Here is a 13,582-nt window from a genome sequence, read left to right as displayed (position 1 = left end):
CGACATCCCTCTCAATGTTCTCGCTTGGCAGAAGTTTCAACCTTTTCTGCCGTGTCCTGCTTGCGGCTGCCAAAAAAGCGTACGAGTGGGGGGGAAGAATGAGTTCTTTATTTCTAACCAGGTGTTTTGGACCGTGCCTGTTACATGAAGGTAGAGGTGGAGTGCAAAGGTAAAACGAAAATTAAGCTAATCCCAGAGTCAGGTGCTATTAAGCTTCTTTCGTTTGCGGGCCCACCGTGGAGGCAGTAGAAAGCATGCCTAGCCGGGGGTAGAGCAGTTCGCTCTTGGTTGCAGACCTAAACGGGCACAGATTTAACTCTGGTTCCCTTTCAGAGCCCATCGGCCCCAACTAATTCCCAGAGTGGTTTAATAGTCAACCCCCCTTTCACACAGCGCCGGTTTACCAAATAGGCAGAAGAGACACAGGCCCCGCGACAACAGATCAAAATAATATTGATTTGATCTTGGAGCAAAATTGCATTCAAGCTTTCTTAGTTCAATGTTATCCCACCAAAGCACATGCATGAGGGCCTCCCACCCCCCCACCCCCGAAATTTCAACTGCCTAGGGGGCCTCCGCAGGGTTTAATCTGGAACAGCATTCATGGGAATTCTGGGAATTGTAGTTCTGCGAGGGGGAATAGGGTGTCTCCTAACAACCCTCACCATCCTTAACAAGTTGCTCTTTGGGGAAAGCCATGACTACTTAAAATGGCATGATCCTGTTTTAAATGTATAGTGCAGATGCGACCTAAACCAAAGTAGCGTTTTTTTCCGTGTATAAGACAATGTTTTTTTTTTATTAAAAATGTTTAAAATTTGGGGTTGTCTTATACAAGGATAGTGCAGAGGGGGGACGTGCAATTGGTGGCAGTTGATTGGCTGCTGCTGTGGCTACACAAAAACACACCAACAAAAAACACAATTATTTAACCATCCTTCTCTTCTTTAAAATCCCAAGCCTGGTACTTCCTCGCGTCCTCTTATGCGTTCATTTCTAATCTTCTTTAGTAACTTTGTAACATTGTAAAATCTTATTTCTTACATCTAATCTTAGTCTTACAGTTATAACCAACATATCTTGGTTATATACCAAGATATGTTGATTGTTGGCAACTCTAAGCACCCGCCCCCCAAAAAAGCTTAACAACTGTGGGCAATCTCCCCCCCATTTCCTTAATTAATTTGGAGTCCCAGAAAATAGGGGTCGTCTTGTACATGGGGGCGTGTTATACACAGAAAAATACAGTATGCGTCACTGAAAAAAATCACCTATTCTGCTCTCACCTCCCATTTCCCCAGTTCTCCTGTGTATGAGCTCCTTGGGGTAGGGACCTGATAAATACCTGTTCTTTCAAAAGGACATTGGACAAGGGAACTGCCACTTCACCAGGGTTCCTCTTGGGCTGAAGTGTTGAGCGAAAGGTAGGCTCACCTGGGAAGGAGCACATAAGCTCACAGGAAGCTGGCTGACATCGGGTCAGATCATTTGTCCATCTCTCCCAATACTCTCTGCTGCATCTGGCCGTTTTTTCTCCGGGGACTCAGGTAGAGAAAGGTCTTCCATCTTGTCACCTGCAACTTGACGGTTTCAACTGGACACTCCAAGGGTTGTGCCCTGCATCTCCATGAGCTTCCGTGTGCGGCGCATGGGCTCTGCCGCCAAGCTCTCGCCACCCCAACATCCGAGGCTGAATCAGGATGGTTTAGCATCCTCCTCCAAATCATAGAATTGTAGGGTTGGAAGCGATCGTGGGGGTCATCTTGTCCAACCCCCTGCAAGGCAGGAATCCTTTTGCTCAAGGTGGGGCTCAAACCCTACAACCCTGAAGTTATGACAGTGGCGTAGCATGGGGGGCACAGGGGTGGTTGCCCCCGTGCAAAATTGTTAGAGGGTGCAGAATTTCAACACCTGGTGGTACCTCAATACAGCTGTGCCCTTTTGTCGCTCTGCTCGTTGAAAATGTCTTCTCGATATGAACCAGGAAGTGAACTCTCCAGACAACAGAACAACTCTTCTTTTCTTATCTCTGCGGCTCCAATCTCCTGGGTGATGTGGGATGTCATTAGGGAGTTGTGTACTCCATCCATTTCCCTCCCTCCCACCCGCCCACTCCACTGGGCACTCGCAACCCATGCTACACCACTGGAAGAAGAAGAAGAGTTTGGATTTGATATCCCGCTTTTCACTACCCGAAGGGGTCTCAAAGCGGCTAACATTCTCCTTTCCCTTCCTCCCCCACAACAAACACTCTGTGAGGTGAGTGGGGCTGAGAGACTTCAAAGAAGTGTGACTAGCTCAAGGTCACCCAGCAGCTGCATGTGGGGGAGTGGAGACGCGAACCCGGTTCCCCAGATTACGAGTCTACCGCTCTTAACCACTACACCATACTGGCTCCCTTAACTGGGTTAAGAGTCTCATGCTCTCTCAACTTTTCCATTTCTCCATTACCAAAATCTGGGGTTGGGGGAATGGCAACTGTCCCACTCCTCTTTCAGAAGGTGAGGTCTTTGGATATATACTGTGAGTTGTATGTATGTGTGTCTGAATTTTGTGGATTTAGCCCATGAAGGTCTGAAGAGAAAAGCTTCCAATAAGAACAATAATAAATAATGTTATTATTTATACCCAGCCACTCTGGGCTGCTTACAACATATATGGGACCTGGGTTTCCAGCTCCTCCAGTTCTGTGCTTCCATGGTTTTATGCTCATCCCATATGGCGCTCCAACTTGGGTAGATTCTGTTGGCATTTTGAGTATTCAGGACTGTTGCTTCACACAACGTGTGTGTGTGTGTGTGTGTAATAAAACGGTCGGAATGCAGGACATACCATTCATGCTGCTGGTCCTATTTTAATACTCTTTCCCCCTAAAATATCTCCTCACCCTGTTCTTTAAGGATTTAGATGACAAACTAAAATGGGCCTGCAGCTGGCGCGTTGAGGTTACTAGCAAAATCCTTAATAAAAATAACTTTGATTTGGAAAAAACGACAAAAATCAAAAAGGAGGGAGGTTGCGGGTGTGTTAAGGAATTCTGAGCTGCAAAGGTGTTAGGCTGAGTGTGCAGCTTGTCAGTTCATTGCATGAGTTTTAATCATTAATTGACTAATTAACTATTCTGCATAACTTTGCTTGTGAATAGAACATGAGTTCTGAAGAGGAAAGCATTCTTTCATTCATTTTGGAACAGGGGTTGGGGGCCCCGACCCACAGGCAGGAGGAGTGCCACTAATGGAATTGTCAGTAAAATAATAATAGCATTATTATCAAAAGTCTGCTTCCTGATCAAGGGCACCTCCCCCCCCCCCCCGTGATCAATCTAATTTGAATCAATTTATAGAATCATAGAATTGTACACTTGGGAGGGGACCCCAAGAGTCATCTAGTCCAACCCCCTGCAATGCAGGAATCTCAGCTAAAGCATCCATGACAGATGGCCATCCAACTTCTGCTTAAAAACCTCCAAGGAAGTAGAGTCCAGTCCACAACCTCTGACAAATTTATTAACTAAGCATCAAAGACCTAGAATCCAATGGATTTTAGGGCTGCTCCATTTTGGTCCGTTCTAACTTGGGAGATGTACTATCAGTTACAGGCAGGACGGTTTTTACATTGTGCTAAACAGTTTCATGCCCAGGCAGCCCAGTCATTGAATACGTTAACTTCTGCATGAAATTAAGCAAATCAGAGGGGGACATTGCACAATTTCCATGATTTTGCCCCATTGATGCCGTAACATTTAATATTTGCACAGTTACTTCTGCTTCTGCTACTTCTGGCTTCTGGTGCAAAGCACCAAAAGCGAAGTTTCGAAATGAGCACAGCGAAACACCACAAATGGTCGAAGCCAGTTTGGTGTAGTGGTTAGAGTGTTGGACTAAGACCTGGGAGACCAGGGTTCGAATCCCCACTCAGCTGTGACCTTGAACCAGTCACTGACTCTCAGCCTAGCCTACCTCACAGGGTTGCTGTTAGGATTAAATGAGGAGGGAGAGAAATCATATATGCTCTAAATGACAAGAGTCCTGCTCTCCACCTGGTCTTGCTCCCCTCGTTTTAGCCCGACTTAACTCCTGCTCTTTTTCGTCTCACCTCTCTCCTTAGGATAATAACTCTCCTGATTCCAAGATAAGGATTCAGTTAATTTCCCTTCCCATGTATGGAACTCTGGTGCGGACAATACCCGGACAACATTCTCAGGAGTTTTCTGAGGTCTATAATTTCACGATGGAAGACATCAACAATAAAAGAATCCGGTAATCCTGGGGAAGATTTGCTAAATTCTTCCGAGCACCCTAAACCCTCCCTGCTCATTCAGAAATCCACAGTGCCACCTACAGGGAAGACACTGAACATCAACAATTCTGTACTTTTATAGCCTGTCTCGCAGAACGTATAGTGATTGAGTGCTGATCTTTTCATGTTTTGTGGACTGAATTACTACTGCAAATAAGCGCTTCACAAACAAAGCTTATAAAAATTATTCTCCCAGATCAAATGTGAAGGATAGAGCAGGAAGAGAAAATGGAGAAGCTTTATGTTTGAAGAAAGCGTTAAGCTGTTGGGTGTTTTTGGACTTGGAAAAAAAGATAACTGAGGGGAATATGGCTCGTGAAATTATTTGCTAAAGTGCCCGTCTCCTAAGGCAGGCAAGGCAGATGGCGTTTCGGGGCTCCAAATCCTTCTCCTCAACACCACCTCTAACATTGTATGATGTACAGTATAATTTAGCACTGAAGAAAAGCAATATTCTTTTCCAGAGAGTTGTAGACAGGGGCCTCTATAGGAATAATGGGAAATCATAAATGAGCTTTGGGCTCACGTACTCCCCCCAACAAGCCATGAGAATGAAATCGGAAATGTTCACTGCCACTGTGAAACAAACCATGATTTTCCATTGCATCTGGACTCTGAAAACTGTGGTTTCTTTAAACTGTGGTTTCAGAACGCACTAGGCTCAGAATACAATTTTGACCCTGTACTGTTCTATCAAGCCACAGTTTGTGGAGTTCAGATGTAATGGGAAACCATGGCTTCTTAAAAAGGCTGAAGTGAAAGCTTCCAATTCCCCCTCTATGCTGATGTGAGTTAGAGTCAAATATCAGTTTATATTTGCCCTCCACAGGTTCCCCAGTCTTGCTATATAAAACTTAATCTAGCTATGGGGAACCTGTAGCTCTTCAAACCTCCATCAGCCTCAGTCAGCATGGACAGTGGTGAGGGATGATGGGAGTTGTAGTTCATCTGGAAAACAACATGTCTCCCACCTCTGATCCAGTTCTTTGTTGTTTCTGCCTCTTCTTCTGGAGTTGTTAGACCACAGCTTTCCCAGTTGGTTTGTCTCACCCAGTAACAAGAAAGTGCGAGTCCTTTTCTCCTTCCCTCCAAGCAGATAAGAGGGTGGCGAAGCTTAAATTGTTGCAGAAAGGTTCTTAAGCACACAATGTGAACGCTTTTCATCTGGCTGTCACTGTGTCTCAACTCCTCTCGCCTTTCCTGTGCAGATACCTCACAGAGTCTGAGACCTTCAGTCAGCCAGTCACCGACATTTTCCACTTTGCCGTCTTCGACGAGGAAGGCAACCGGCTTGACAGCCAGATGTTCACCATCACTATCACGGCTGTCCAGAGCAAGCCTCCAGTCATCACTTTTGCCGACCATATTGTGGTGCGTAAACAGCCGGGACTTGGCGGTGCAGGTTCAAAGTTGTAAGAGGAGCATTGCTAGTCACAGGCTGGGCTGCAAACACCCTCCATTTTAAATTCTGAATGGGACTTAGAAAGAAGATAGTGACTACTCGGAGTCTCATGCAGCAAGATATTTCCCATCGACCACTGCCTGGTCTTCATTCAGTCCTCAAGGAAGGTGCTGATGGCAAAGAGGGGAGATCTTACTGTTTCCAGCCCTTTCCCCCATGTTATTAAAATTTGCACATGTTAGGCCAGGAGTGCAACAGCAGTAGGTCAGCTACAGCATTGCTAGAGCAAACTTCAGATGTAAACCTTGTTTTTGCTTTTGTGTTTTCAGGTGGATGAAGGAGGGAGGGTACCACTTAGAGCTCACCACTCCTTAACCATTGACTCCGATCTTGCCCAGGAAGGCTTAGTGGTGACAATCGCATCTTTCCCAAGATATGGGTACATTGAAAACACCAAAACAGGTAAGTTTGGAACCCTAAAAAATGGAAAGGTGGCTCCTTTGAATCTTAAAATACACACTGGCAGACGAGGCTCCCCAGTGCATCCCACTTATCTTTGAAAAACAGCAGCAACAAACAAACATTTGTCTTCTCTTTCTGCCTGAATGTGTGGTACCATTTTAAAATGAAATAAAGTATTATTTCATTATTGGCAATGCTGTGTTTGCAGGTAGGCGACTTGGTCCTGGACACACTGCAAGCTCAGACCTCTCGTTCTCAATTCAAGATGTGGTAGAGAACCATATCTATTACTTTCAAAGCGTCCACGAAAGTATTGAGCCATCCACGGACACCTTTACCTTTTATGTCAGTGATGGCTTCAGCCAATCGGAAACCAGCAGCGTCAACATCACCATCAAGGTGAGCTTACTTGTTGGGTTTGATTGATAAAATTGCTTGAGTTTAGAGAGGATGCATGCATTATCCACTAGAAATCTGAAACCTTTCTTGCAAAACCAATTTTGAATCAGATGTTGCAATTTTGAATCTAGTTGCATTTCTTATCCCCCACCCCCTTATCTTTGTGGCATTGCATGAGTGCACTGTCTTTCACGAACGTCTTTGTGTTATTGTAGCGTCTAAATGATGAGCCCCCGGAAATGAAGGTGGAATCTGTCAAAGTGCAGGAAAGCAAAGGGGTTGTGATCACAAATTCCTCCTTGAGCATGAAAGACCTGGACACTCCCGACAACCAACTGGTCTTTGTGGTGACCAAGAAACCCACTTATGGTAAGATACAAGTTTCTGATATTGCTGAGCAAATGCACTTTGAATTATTATTTTTTTAGGGTTTTCCCAGCAAGCAAATGGCCCAATGATGCTAGAACTTGGAGCCACCCAAGCTGGTGCAAGATTCAAAATAGACAAAAGGAAGTATTTCTTTACACAGAAGACAGTTAAGCTGTGACATTGACTGCCGTAAGATATGCTGTTGACAGCTGCCAACTTGGATTCCTTTAAAGGGAGATTAGACCAATTCATGGAGGCTATACGTTTCTGAATTCCAGTAGCTGCTTTTGGCCTTCCTGTCGCCATCAGGTTGGCCATTGGGAGAAAGCTGGACTAGATAGGATTTTGATCTGATCCAGCGGAGCTCTTCCTATTTTTAACTCCCCAAACCTTGGCTTAGACTTCTTAAGTCTCACCTTCTTAATTTGGATGGCCGAAACCCAGGCTAAACAAAGAGGCATTTCAGTGTTTCCAAAAGGATCTTCAAGCTCAGTGCAGCTGATAAAGCACAGGCAAAGTATGGTTACATCTAAGCTCTCTGGAAATGAGTAGACTATTGACTGGACTAGCTAGTGGCATAGCTGTCAAATTTCAGATTTGAAAATAAGGGATCAGCAGTTTCACCTATCCCGGGGACAGTCACATGTCAGTGGTGGGTGGAGCCAGAAGCAAAAGTGGGCGGAGCAGCAATGTAAACTCCAAGCGGGCTCGGAGCAAAGAGGAGGGCAGCCAGCAAAGAGGAGGGCAGCCATGTGCTCCGAGCAATGGAGCCCCATCGTCTTCTTGTCTGATCCCATCAAAACAGGACAGGAAGCAGCAGCTGCTCAAAGGCAGCCAGTCTCCGCCCGCCAGCTAACCCTATTGGCCGGCTGTGGGGCTCGGCGGCAACGGATAGGGGCTGATGCAGGGGGAGGAATACACCCCCCTGTAAGCACGGGAAACGGCTCCCACTTGCTTTGAGGGCTGAGGCTTTTCTCTCCAAGTAGGTGAGGTCTTCCCACCCAGTCCCTGGCCAGCAGGGGAGGAGCTGCTTCCATTAAAAACGGGAAATTTAAGGGAAATAAAAAATAAGGGATACAGCGGGAAACTGCTTGAAATAAGGGAGAATCCCGGGGGAAATGGGATACTTGACAGCATTGGCTGGTGGTCAATGCCTACTAGTCCAGTGTTTTTCAACCTTTTTTGGGCAAAGGCACACTTGTTTCATGAAAAAAATCACGAGGCACACCACCATTAGAAAATGTTAAAAAAATTAACTCTGTGCCTATATTGACTATATATAAAATAATTTTTCAATTTTTCCCACGGCACACCAGGCAACATCTCGCGGCACACTAGTGTGCCACGGAACAGTGGTTGAAAAACACTGTACTAGTCATGATATCTGTGCTCTGCCTCTGCATTTGGAGGCAGTAATGCTTCTGAATCCCAGTTGCTGAAAGCCGTGGTGGGTGGGGGAGTGGTCCTGTGCTCAGGTCCTGCTTGCGGGTTTCCTACTGGTTTCTGGTTGGCCACTGGATGTTAGACTAGATGAGCCATTGTCTTGATCCAGAAGGCTGTTAAATTCTTAGTGGCTCATATTCTGGTAGTTAATTCCATAGGTTAGTCAAACATTGGTTGAGGAATGAGTAACAATGGTAGGCAGAACTTTTTTTTCAGGGGAAACACGCCAGAACTCAGTTCTGGCACCTCTCAGGAGGTACCATTGCCCTTCTAAGAGAAAGAGGGAGGCATTGATGGTGAGTTCCTGAATCTCTTTTTCTAGAAGAATAGCTCAGATGGTAGGAAGCACAATTGGGACATCGGAAAGTGGGAAGGGTGTAGTCTGCAGGACCTAACTCAGTTGTGCTCACCTTATTCTCTCTTCTTTTTGAAATAATTGTTACTTGATTTTACGAATATAAAATTATTACAGTACAACCATACACATCCACAGTTAAAAGATTCTTCCGAATCTCTTGACTTCCCACCTTCCCCTCCATGGGTCCTATTTATTACACCTTTTCTACTACATCTTTTTCAATAGTCCACGTTTTATATAACTCGATTAACGCCATAGTACTTGCTACATTACAAGTGTTAATTGCAACCCTGCTAATGTTTTCATCTGCTTACAGTGGTCTCCGAGATAAGTTATACAATTTCCCCCATTCTTTATTGAAATTTTGGTCTTCTTGCTTCCTGAGCTTTCGGTCAGTTTTGCCATTTCGGCATAGTACAACAATTTGATTTGCCACTCTTCCCTGGTAGGGACTTTGTCTTCTTTCCATCTCTGGGCTAACAGCATCGGTGTGCCCATCATCGCATACATAGAGAGTCTTTTCTTCTCCCTTGGAATATCAGCACCTACAATTCCTAGTAGAAAAGCCTCTGTTTTTGTTGTGTTTTTTTGTTACAAAAGTTAATTTAAACATTTTTTAAAAATCGTTATACAGTCATACCTCATGTTGCGTACGCTCCGTGTTGCGTACATTCTGGATACGCACTCCCGCCCCCCAGAAGTGTTTTCCAGAGCACGCAGGAGCGCGCGCAACCACTGGATGCGCAGAACGCTTCTGTGCACTTTGCACATACGCAGAAATGCTAAAATCGCGCAACTTCCGGTTTTTCAGGGTCGAATTACGCACACCTGCGTTATGCACGGTGACCTGGAATGGATCGCGTGCGTAACCTGGGGTTCCACTGTATATAATTTCCAAGAATGCTTTTATTACCTTACACGGCCATCACATATGATAAAAGGTGTGTTCACCTTATTCTCAGGTTATCTCCGCAAGAGACAGTCTCATGTGGATCCCTTGGAGAATGGTCAAACCCTGTCTGAGGGCTCTACCTTCACCTACCAAGATGTCCTGGATGAACTAATCATTTACACACCGGGCAGTTCCAGTTTCCAGTCTGATGAGTTCAGATTCTCACTCTCCGACGGCCTCTATACGCAGACTGGGAAGGTGGAGTTTTCCATTGAGTTGCCCAAGTCAGATCCACCGAGATTAGTTGTGAACAGGGGCTTGCAACTTTCTGCCGGTAAGACGTGGGCATCAGCCGCACTTTTTGTGGCAGTGGTTATACTCTCTGTATAAAAACTTTTTTTAAAAAATGCAATACATTCTGTGTGTGAAGAACGATCCAGTATCCAAGTTCACTGTAACTTGCTACATGTGTATTATGCTTTTATATGTTTTTAACAGCGAAAGCTTCTTCATAGAGCCAAATAGGAACTGTAGTCTTGTTGAGAGATTATTTGAGTTCCTCCTTAGTTCATTGTCCCAGAGCTACAATTCTCAGGGTCCCCTTAGGAAGAGGGAATAATTATTCAAGTAGTTTTAAGCCTGCAATGCTTTCTTGCACAATTGGCCATTTCCTGCCTTCAAAATGCTCCCATGACTTGTGCCCTAGGCAAGATCTTCTCTGAAGTTTAACTATACCTCTGGTACCACCTTGCCTCTCCCATTTTTTGTTCTTTTGCATCATTTGGCCTTCTGATCTGATTTGCCCATAGCTTAAACTGCAAATTCGCTTGGCAAAGGCAACAGTGTACACCTCAACACCTATTATTAACATTTCAATGCATGTGACCCTATATAAGCAAGTAAACTACCCTAAGCTTATTGCAATGTCTAGATGCAGCCAATGTAAATTTCAGTAGAGGAAGTGGAGGCAAGAAAGAGGCAGGCGCAATAGCAAATAAGAATTACCATATTTTTCGCTCCACAGGGCGCACCGGACCATAGGGCGCACCTCGTTTTTAGAGGAGGAAACAAGAAAAATTTTTTTTCTGGTTTTCCTCCTCTAAAAGCCCTGTTTTTTTGAGGATCAGCTAAAAGTTTTGCGGCTTTTATTGCAAAGGAAAAAGCCCTGTTTTTTTGAGGATCAGCTAAAAGTTTTGCGGCTTTTATTGCAAAGGAAAAAGCCCTGTTTTTTGAGGATCAGCTAAAAGTTTTGCAGCTTTTTTGCAAAGGGAAAAACCCTATTTTTTAAGGATCAGCTAAAATTTTTGCAGCTTTATTGCAATGGGGGAAAAGCAAAGCTCCTTTTGCAAAGGGGGAAAAGCAAAGAGGAAAAGCCCTGTTTTTATGGGGTTGAACTCACATTTCTGCAGCTTCTAAAGGAAAGGGAGCCTTTTCTACAGTTTCCAGACAGATAATCTAATCAACCAGTCACATGTCGCTGGGGAAACAAACAACCTCCCTCTGCAGCACATTCAACAAAGGAGGGCGGGGCTGAAAGGGAGCCGGGGACTCTTATCTCTCTCCCGATCTCTTGCTGATCAGCTGCTGAGCGGGGTCCTTTCAACACCCTCTTTTCTCTTTGTAAAATAAAAAGCATGATCCTCTTTTGGCCCCTGGGCAATTCAGCTCCAGGGACCACCATTCGCTCCATAAGACGCACAGATATTTCCCCTTACTTTTTAGGAGGAAAAAAGTGCATCTTATGGAGTGAAAAATACGGTAGCACACACAATTCACATCGAATACCCTGTAGACTTTGAAACTTTTACAAATATTAGTTTTCTCTTCCCATTTGTGGTCCTTCGTTCAAGTCACCCTCCCCCCTCATCTAAAACAACAATTCTGTTTATCCGAACTTCTGAATTATCTGAATGTTTACGGGATGTTAACCCCGTTTATCTAGGATGTGTGTGGTTATACCACAGAGATGTTAATGGTATATTCAGAATGATTCTGCAGGGAGGGAATAGCAGGTATTTGACTTTCTTTTGCCATTTAGGTTCTGTGGCAGTCCTTACAGACCAGCACTTGAAGGCCACAGACTCAGATTCCGATGATCTGGCTATCAGATACATTATGAAGAAAGACCCTGTGATTGGAGTTCTGCGTATCCGTAGAAGAGATTCCCTAGATCAGATCTCTGCCCAAGGACCAGTGAAAAGCTTCACACAGGCGGATATAAATAAAGGTGAGCACTCTCGGTCCCTGTTCCACAGCAGAGTTCCGTAGTGTATATGTGTTCAATTGTGTCTCACATTCCTGGATTGATGCTTTAGTACAAAACTGGATTTCTAAAACGGTTTTGTTTTCCCTCTGCTGGGCTCATGGTGGCTCAGTGGGTAGTCTCCTCACTCCTCAACAGAGTTTGGAATAGGGATCGTTTACACCAGCATCATGTACCCTGCCCAAAATTATGTTGGTTTCCTGTAGTTTGGGTGGCTCTGCTAGTTAAAGACACCAAGAAGGCAATAACACAAGCTCATTCTCATTCTATCTCCCCACAGGACAGGTGGAGTACAGCCACGAGAAAGGGCATCCGGGTGGGACATTTGCTTTCGTTTTTGATGTGGCTGATGCGGAAGGAAACAAAATGGCGGACCAGGCGTTTACGCTTCGGGTAATTGGTAAGGCCAAGGGATTCTGCTGCAAACTCTCATTTTCTCTTTGGCAAGGAAGGCAACTTTTGGCTGTTGCTGGAAACAAGGAAATTAAGGAGGGAACTTGGTTTCGGCAAAGGGGGAAGGATTCTGAGCCATGAAGAGAATAAGGCAGGGGATATAATTCTGTACCATCATAGCCTCAACATCTCATTTAATAGTAATTAATGTTATTATTTTCCCTAATATACATGTTACCAAGTCATTAGTCAGGAGGATTTCACAGGTTAATTGTGCTTTATCCCCTGATATATTAGGTTAGGGGTAGACAAAGTGGAGCTCTCAATATGATTTTGAGCTGAGGCATCCATCATTGCTGAGTCTCGCCAATGGCCACACTGGCTGGGGTTGATGGGAGCTGATGTCCAACAACATCTGGAGGGTACCACTTTGGGCACCCCTGTCTTGTTGTTCAAAATCGTAGAACCATAGAAAGGTACAGGTGGAAGGGACTCTGAGGAACATCTACCTGCAATGCAGGAATCTCAGCTAGATCATACATGACAGATGACCGTGCATAAAACATCCAAGGAAGGAAAGTCAGCCACCTCCTGAAATATAAGGAGCTGCATTACGCTGAGTCAGGAACTTGGTCCATTTAGCTCAGTATTATGTACTAGTAGCATTGCTCTAGGATTTCAGTAAATGGTCTCTCCCAGCCCAACCTGGAGGCGCCAGGGATTGAACTTGGCACCTTCTGCATGAAAAAGAGGTGCTCTACAATGAGTTATGGCTCTTCTCCAATCAAGAACCATTACAAGCTTTTTAATTATTCTGCAGTATTTTTTATCCCACCTTCCAGCTGCAGCATTTTTCCGCATCACCTAAAAACAAATAAAGCTTTGGGTTGTTGTTGTTGTTGTTGTTTTACTTCATAACTATTGTTTTAAAAGCACAGTGCAAATGTATGCAAATTTTTAAGTTTTTTTTTTTTGCCCATAAAGGTTTTTACTGAATTTTAGACTTTATCACAAAAATATTTAAAAGAAAGGAAGCAAAAACAGAGAAACATGCGGAAGTATAAAAGAAACAATACAAATCAGAGAGAAGACATGCCTGTAGAGTATGTGATATCATAACAGACAAAGGATACAGATATCAGAGAAAATATCATTCCATGGATGACATTCAACTAACATTTACTTAGAGTAGACCTATTACAATGAATGGGCCTAACCTAGTCATGGCTATTGATTTTAGTGAGCCTACTCTGAGTAAGTAATCAGACCCTCTGACTTTCTATTTAAGAAATCCATGTTCCT

The 13,582-nt window shown here is 44.3% G+C and overlaps 1 protein-coding gene across 1 annotated transcript in view; it reads left to right on the top strand.

The window, feature by feature from the left end:
* The window catches only part of FRAS1 (Fraser extracellular matrix complex subunit 1), a 306,274-nt gene that overhangs the window by 248,894 nt on the left and 43,798 nt on the right, over window positions 1–13,582 (top strand). The window contains exons 38-45 of the mRNA XM_033159574.1: window positions 4,108–4,259; window positions 5,508–5,670; window positions 6,031–6,163; window positions 6,372–6,562; window positions 6,778–6,931; window positions 9,695–9,958; window positions 11,663–11,851; window positions 12,168–12,287. Of these exons, the coding sequence (XP_033015465.1) occupies window positions 4,108–4,259; window positions 5,508–5,670; window positions 6,031–6,163; window positions 6,372–6,562; window positions 6,778–6,931; window positions 9,695–9,958; window positions 11,663–11,851; window positions 12,168–12,287 (1,366 nt within the window). The remainder of the gene's footprint in view (window positions 1–4,107; window positions 4,260–5,507; window positions 5,671–6,030; window positions 6,164–6,371; window positions 6,563–6,777; window positions 6,932–9,694; window positions 9,959–11,662; window positions 11,852–12,167; window positions 12,288–13,582) is intronic.

Source organism: Lacerta agilis, chromosome 9 (assembly GCF_009819535.1).
Source record: "Lacerta agilis isolate rLacAgi1 chromosome 9, rLacAgi1.pri, whole genome shotgun sequence".
Taxonomy (NCBI): domain Eukaryota; kingdom Metazoa; phylum Chordata; class Lepidosauria; order Squamata; family Lacertidae; genus Lacerta; species Lacerta agilis.
Note: the sequence above shows the minus strand (reverse complement) of the source record. Positions and strands in the feature narration are given on the sequence as shown.